Source organism: Brassica napus, chromosome C7 (assembly GCF_020379485.1).
Source record: "Brassica napus cultivar Da-Ae chromosome C7, Da-Ae, whole genome shotgun sequence".
Lineage (NCBI taxonomy): Eukaryota > Viridiplantae > Streptophyta > Magnoliopsida > Brassicales > Brassicaceae > Brassica > Brassica napus.
In genome coordinates this window covers 4918769-4926397 of record NC_063450.1, presented here as the reverse complement: position 1 = coordinate 4926397, position 7629 = coordinate 4918769, and the positions used below count along the sequence as shown (strand labels likewise).

The 7629-nt window shown below is 47.9% G+C and overlaps 1 protein-coding gene across 1 annotated transcript; it reads right to left on the bottom strand.

Annotated features, from left to right (window-relative positions):
• Window positions 1-4852: 4852 nt before the first annotated feature.
• On the bottom strand, window positions 4853-7215 carry LOC106378704. Its single transcript, XM_013818797.1, has 4 exons — window positions 6688-7215; window positions 5843-6442; window positions 5263-5757; window positions 4853-5191 (listed from the first exon to the last, which is right to left on the bottom strand). Exons 1-4 carry the CDS (start codon window positions 7213-7215, stop codon window positions 4853-4855), a joined length of 1962 nt encoding a protein of 653 aa, XP_013674251.1.
• Between the last annotated feature and the right edge of the window lie 414 nt (window positions 7216-7629).

The window sequence follows — 7629 nt, the reverse complement described above, 5'->3', positions numbered from 1 at the left end:
CTTTTCGACGAGTGTAAGGCTTCCTTAGTGTTTTCGACTCTATCTCCCCGTTTTTGCCGCCTGGCCTTTTCAGTTTCCTTTTCTCTTGCTACGAAGATTTCTCGCGATCTCCACATCTCAGTTCGGGTCTTCATTCCACATGTAACATTTTCCTTCTCCTTCTACGCTTGCTTTTAGGCCCTTCCCTCCAACCCTTCTGTTTCTGAGATGAGGGCTGAGTCGGGTCTCTCCCCAGATTCTTCTTCCATAGGTAGTAGAGTGAGATCTAGCAAGGTGAAGGACGTAGTTGCTCTATCAGAGTCCATGGATTCTTCTGATTCTTCTATGGATTTGACTGCTGAGGTGGAAGATCCTAAAGTTATCATTCCCAGGAATGTTTCGCCGTCACGGAGGGAAGCCGGTACCCCCCGATAGGCCCTCCTTCAGTGATAGTGGTTGAGGAGGTCACAGAATGGAGGGTGAAATATAGTCTCCATGCCGACGTCGTCATCCGAGTGCCAGGTCCAGATGATAGAGTCTCGGATTTTGGTGTGGATGAAGTTCCTGTATACGAAGGTTACTTCAAGTCAGGTTTCAGGGACCGAGTCCCTTCTTTGGTGGCAAAAATATCAGAAACCTTGGAGATTTCCCCAGGTCAATTGAACCCTCCGGCTTGGAGAACTTTGATAGCCTTGCAGAATTTGGGCTATCTCCAAGGGCTTGTAATCGGGGTGGCTGAGGTTGTGTGCTCTTATTTTGTTTGTCCTTTAAACGGCACAAAATGGAGGTACTATCTTCGTCCTCGGGGCAAGGAGCCTCTTGTTAAGGAGGTTCTGAACAAAGAGTGGAAGCGTCTTCCAGCTTTTGCTGTAAACTGGACTCAGAAGTTTGCCTTCATGCGACTTCCGGGATTTTCACCTATATGGCAACTAGAGGGTAGGCTAGCTGTGTTAAGGGATTTTTGTGTAGGCTCTTTTAGAGTACCACAGAACGATGGACAAGTTGACTTCTTGGGTAGGTTTAAGAGTGTTTCGTGAGGATTTAGAGAGATTGAGGAGAATATAGACTTGAAGAGATCTTTATTACATTAAACAAGCAAGGATTACAAGTATATTTGTATGAACCCTAACCCTAGCCGCCTAAGTATCATCTCCAAGTTAAAAAGTCTCTCTCTTGCTTGAGAGCTGTTGTTGCTCTTATATAGTCGTCTAGAAGTCGGTTTCATTAGGTTAAACTCTCCCATATTCGGAAATATGGAAGGTTCTCCTTGTCGGAAGTTTTCCATTTCTTGGAAGGGAGTAGGGTCCAGGGACCGAGCCCAGGATTCCCTCTGGGGAGACCCGAGGAACCCGTTTACTAGGGATCCAGGGATCTGAGTCCTGCCTGGAGGCTTGGAGAAATAATACCGGGATATTTTTCCCCAACGGTTTGCCCCTTATTTCTCGACTTTGTCATCGAAGTCGGGGAATAACCTGTGCACTCAAGTCAACCGGGATTTCTTATTCTCAGAAGGCTCCCTTTAGGCAGGACCTTGTTCCGCTAGTCTTGTTAGCCTAGGTTCCGCTCAAGTCGGAACCCATTCTGAACCCAGGTAAGGACCGGTTCCTTCGTGTTCAGTTGATGTCTAATAGTAGTTTCTTCTGCCTTTCTGGAAATGGTGAGGCTGGAGCTTGGTTGTGTAATCCACACGCGGGTCGGAGCAGGTTTTCACTTTGGGGGTCCGTTAGATCGCGGAGGAGAGCGGAAGTGTGGCATCTTTCCCTTTTTTTTTTCAGTCCGGTCGCAAGGAATTCTTCTGAAGATTTGGAAATATCCGACTTCCTTTTTCCAGGCTCCAAGAAAGAAAAGAGCTAGGCGTATATTTAGGATTTCTGATGGGTAGAGCTTTATTCATCATCAGCTTGAGAAGATGAACTCCGATCTCCCTGCTTCGTTCGTGGGTGGTCGCGTAAGGCCTTGCCGTCTGTTTGCTGATCCATTTTAATCGCCTATTGCTTCCTTTGGAACGGCTTCCGAAACAGGTAGTGAGGCGATCCCAATGGCGCCTTTGAAGCAACGCGAGCGCTTTACTCTTGACGACGGCCTGCGCTCCGAAATTCGTGAGGGAGGTTTGAAGGCGAAACGGAAGAAGTATGGGATCCATTCCTCGGTGCATATGAGGAGTCCTTCCGAGTTCGAACGCGCGCCTGATGGAGGACCGGGAGAGATAGCTATCTATGAGGTGTATTTAGTAGCAGGCTTCCGGGGGATTGTTCCTTCGCTGGTGGCTGAAGTGTCTTCGTTTTTTGGCTTCTGCCCTTCTCAGCTTACTCCCTTGTCCTGGAAGATTTCGATCTCAATCCAGGTACTCGGGGAGCTTCATGGTCTTGAGACCGGGATTCACGAGGTGCTATATTCCTATCACTTCGCCCCTTGGAGGATCGTGCCTTGGTTTTACCACCTTCAACCTCGTGATGGTGCTCCTTTAGTTGAGGAACCTCAGAGAGGTATCCGGAGCAATTCTTCTTTCGAGAATAATTGGAGTAGTCGATACGTGTTTATGAAGATCCAGGAACCCTTCCATTACCCGACTTTCTGGCGTACTGTTGGTGAGTCTCGCTTCCTGCACTTTTTCCCTTTGGTAGTCGATCTGTTGATAGTCGGTTTTGTTTTCAGATGTATCTCGTCCGGTATCTTTTCTTGGGGAAGTGGTGGCAAAGAAGATGTTGATGATTTCTCGGCGCTTTCGTGGGGTGCACTTTTTGATGAGCAAGGACGTCCTGCGCCATAGTCGTCTCTGGGGTAAGCCTTTACTCCTTAATCCCTTTCCAGTGCATCCTCCCTTCAGGTAATATTGTGAGGCTTCCTGCTTCGATTCTCTATGATGAATATCAGCAGGCTGGGACACAAAGAAGGCATCCTTTCTATGCGCCTCCACCCCGCTTGACTAAGATGGCGCCGTTAGATATGGGAGCTGGGCCATTCCCCTCTGGGAATATGATCGGATATGTGCCGCTAGCGGGTATTCAGCAATGGCTTCTTAACGAGCTATTTTCCCTTCGTAACCGGGTGAGTGATATGGCTGCTCAGCGCGACTTGCTGATTCAGCAGGTGAGAGCTTCGAGTAGGTGGGAGCTTATGAAGGAATGGCTAGAAAGAAGGACGGAGCATTGGGACCCTTCGGAAGAGTACCGCCAGTATTTATTTTGGCTGCAGAGCCGACGCGCCTTGCCGATGCTTCCTTGAGAGTCGGTCCTGTGTCTGCTGCGGAGTCTCGGGTTTCAGCTGGTCCGCCATTCTCGATGCTTTGAAATTGTTTTCCTTCATTATCTTCTTGTTTTTTTCTGGATTTTCTTTGGAATAAAGACTTTTGTATCGAACTTCTTTGTAAAGCTTGTTTCTTTTCGAGTTCGGAGTTTGAATCCGGAGATTCCCTTCTTCTTTTTTTTTAATCTGTATATGGTGCTTTTGTTTGCATGTTTCTTCTTTCGGAAGATTGTAGGTTGCTTAGATGACCTCCGGGTCTTGAATTGTCTTTGAAGAACTGGAGAGTTGGGCGTTGATCTGGCTGTTCGGTAGCCTTGAGCCTTTCTAGGCCTTTCAGATGTTTTTCGGAGGATTCACGGATCCTAGGCGTCTGGATTCCTTAGAACCTCTGGACCTTAAGATGATCGGACCTAATAGGTCTCGTAGGATTGAATTTCTTTTGGGGACCCTGGGATCGCTTAGAGAGTATAAATAGTGTTGGGACCCGAAGGTCCCTTCTTAGGGTACCCATGGGTTCCAGACACTGAGGTCCGGAATTGGATTCTAGTCCCCGGACCCTGAAATCTTTTCTATAAAACCCGTAGGTTTCTTGACCCTAAGGTCTTGGATTTAGACTCGTGGTCTTCTTAAAGATTGATCTAACCCGCGGAGGTTTACCTTTTCCAGGTCCTGAGGAAACTTTTTCAAGACCCGGAGACTTCATGGGGACCCGAAAGTTCTCGATAACTCTGGGGCATTCGGTTTGTATTTTAAAGGGACCGTATGCTGCCATCGTAGGTGAGGCCTCTACCGGTACCTGTGGGGATTTCGTATTCTACTGCTCGGAAGCTAGTCACTATCGAGTTCCCGTGCTGCACTCTGCTTTCTACAGAAAGCCACTATCAGTCTTAGAGGGTGCTGGTGTGGGTGAAAACCCAAGTGCCAGACTTACGCTGTTTTCCACGTCTAGAGAAACATGATATTTTTAAGGTGCTCCCGGACTTTTGCACTTGCTCAGTGGAAATTATACCTCATGTCCCCTGTGTTAATTTAGCACTTAGCGTTTTAACACATGTACCTTTCACTTTTTTGGTATTTTAGTTTGGGACCCCGATATACCTGAGGCTATACAAGGGGTTTTAGGTAGTATTGACGGCATACTCGGGCTTGCGCAGACCCATTCCTACCTTATGTCTCATACCCGTTTTTTTTTGCGTGGTCATGCTACTTACTGTCGAGGGTTGGCCAGGATCGGAGGTCTCTTGGACCAGATCTAGCTCGTTTGCCCCTTTAAGTATTATGGGATTCATACTACTCTTTTATAGTCGGAACTATCTTTATTATATAGGCTTTGTCCGGAGACGTTCAGCGTACATAGGAGTAGGAAAACATAATGCTTAAAATAATAAATAATAGGAATACGATCTAGTGATTGCTACTAGAAATGATAAATCCTAAGGTGCAGGGCGTTCCAACAGTTTGGTTGTATATTACCTTGGATATCTTGCAGCCTGTATACACCTGCTCCTCGTACCTCGATTACCTTATAGGGTCCTTCCCATGCAGGGGACAGTTTTCCAGTTGTTTTCTCTGGTCGTCGAAGAACCCAGTCTCCTTGCTGAAAGGTTTTGGTTCTGACTTTCTTGTTTTAGGTTTTGGCTACTTCTTGTTGATATGCCCGATTTCTTAGTCGAGCGGCTTCTCTCTTTTCGTCGAGTAGGTCGAGGCTTAGTGACATTAGCTCGTGGTTCTCCTCCTGAGAGGTGGTTCCTGAGATCGTGGTCTTCACATGCATTTCGGTTGGGATTATTGCCTCTGCCCCGTATACCAGGGCATTAGGCGTTTCCTGGGTTGCCGTTTTTGGAGTGGTTCGGTAGGCCCAAAGAACTCCGTGTAGTTCCTCTGCCCAATTCCCCTGTGATCCTTCCAGACGCTTCTTTAGCATGTTTACCATGGTTTTGTTTGTGGACTCCGCTTGTCCGTTGGACTGGGGATGTCGGGGTGTAGCAAAAGAGAGTTTGATGCCCCAGTCTTTGTAGAATTCCTTAAAATTATGACTTGTGAACTGGGGCCGTTGTCGGTGACGATTTCTTCTGGAACCTCGAACCATGTGATCACATGCGCCCATATGAACTTTCTGATCTGGAGGTTGGTTATTCTGCTGAGTACCTCTGCTTTGACCCATTTTGAGAAGTAATCTGTTACTATTAGGATGAAGACTTTCTGCCCCGGCGCTGTGGGGAATTTTCCTACTATGTCCATGTCCCATTTCCTGAAGGGCCATGGCGAACTTATGGACTTGAGGTTTTCCGGAGGTAGCCTAGGGATTGGGGCGTGTCTTTGGCATCTGTCGCAGAGTCTAGCCTTCTTGTTAGCTTCTTTCGCCATTGTTGGCCAATAATAGGTTGCTCTCTTAGCTCTCAGCACCAGGCTCCTCCCGCTGGAATGAGATCCGCAATCTCCTTCATGTCGTTCGACCAGGATTATAGCTGCTTCACGGGGCGTGACGCACCTTAGGTATGGACCGACGAATGACCTGTGATACAATACTCCCTGAGATAGACAATATATAGCGGCCTGTTTCTTGATTTTCCTGCTTTCATTGCGATTTTCAGGGAGGATATCGTCTTTGAGGTACCGAACTATGGGGGTCATCCAGGTTTCTTCTTCCTCGATGGCAGAGAACTCTTCGTTTGGCGCGTTCTAGGGTGGCCGGCCATTGCAACACTAATACTGAGATGCTCATCTGAGTCTGCATCTGGAGGGCCGACCCTAGGTTAGCCAGAGCGTCGGTCTGTGAATTCTGCTCCCTGGGGATCTGCGTGAGTTTACAGCTTTTAAACTTGCTTATGAGGCGCTGAGCAACTGCCAAATATTGGATCATTCTGTCGTCTTTGGATTGATATTCTCCTTGTACCTGGTTGATAATTAGCTGGGAGTCACTGTAGACTTGGATATTTTCGGCACCTAGCAAGTGGGCGAGCGATAGTCCTGCAATCAAGGCCTCGTACTCACTTTCATTGTTCGTTGCTTTGAAGTTACACCTTATGGCTCTTGAGGCCGTATTTCCTGTTAGCGATGTGAGCACGATCCCCACTCCTACTCCTCGAATGTTGCTGGAGCCGTCTACATGCAAGACCCATTCTCCTTCCTCGTCGGCCTCTTTCTGGAGGCGTACCTCCTGTTCGAGGGCCGGGAGTAGATCTTGGGAGAGCTTAGCTACAAAGTCCGCTAGGACCTGGGATTTTATTGCCGTGGCCAGCCTGAAGATCAAGTCATATTCCCCTAGCTCGACTGCCCATTTTCTAGTCTTCCGGAGACCTCGGGCTTATGTAGAACCAACTTTATAGGGAACGAGGTGACGACCACAATTGGGTGATCTTGGAAATAGGGTCATAGTTTCCGAGCAGCGACCATCAGAGGTAGGGCCAGCTTCTCTAGATGACTGTAGCGAGTTTCCGCGTCTAGGAGGGCTTTGCTTACGTAGTAGATTGGTAGCTGCTTGCTCCCCTCTTCACGGACCAGGACAGCTCTGACTGCATGCTCTGAGACAGAAAGGTACAACAGCAAGACTTCGCCATGCAATGTTTTGGATAAGAGGGGAGGCGTGGTAAGATAGGTTTTGAGCTCCTCGAGGGCCGATTCACACTTCTCGGTCCATTCAAAATCTTTTGGCTTCTTAAGGGTCTCAAAGAAGGCATGGGATTTGTCGGAGAGCCTGGAGATGAATCTGCTTAAGGCTGCCATCCTGCCGGTCAGTTTCTGTACTTCCTTCACATTTCTTGGGGAAGGGATGGAATGGATAGCCCTGATCTGGTCCAGATTGGCTTCTATGCCCCGGTGGGTTACAATGTACCCTAGGAACTTTCCGGAGCTGACGCCGAACGAGCACTTGGCTGAGTTTAGTTTCATGTTATACTTGCGAAGGGTAGAGAAAGCCTGTTCTAGGTGCGAGATATGGTCTTCCGCCTCTAGAGATTTCACTAGCATATCATCGATGTAGACCTCCATGGTTTCTCCTATTTGGTCTGCGAACATAATATTTACCAGCCTTTGATACATTGATCCGGCGTTCTTCAATCCGAAGGGCATGACCTTGTAGCAATAGATTCCTCGGGATGTCATGAAAGAGGTCTTCTATTGATCTTTGGGATGCATAAGTATTTGGTTGTAGCCGGAGAAAGAATCCATGAAACTCATTAGCTGGTGCCCCGCCGTGGCGTCGACCAGCTTGTCGATATGTGGCAGAGGGAAAGGATCCTGTGGGCAAGACTTGTTAAGATCTGTAAAGTCGATGCATACTCGCCACTTTCCATTCTTCTTCTTCACCACGACAACGTTGGCCAGCCACTCGGGATACTGGACCTCTCGGATGAACCCCACGTTTAGTAGATTATTGACTTCTTCGTTGATTATGACATCCCT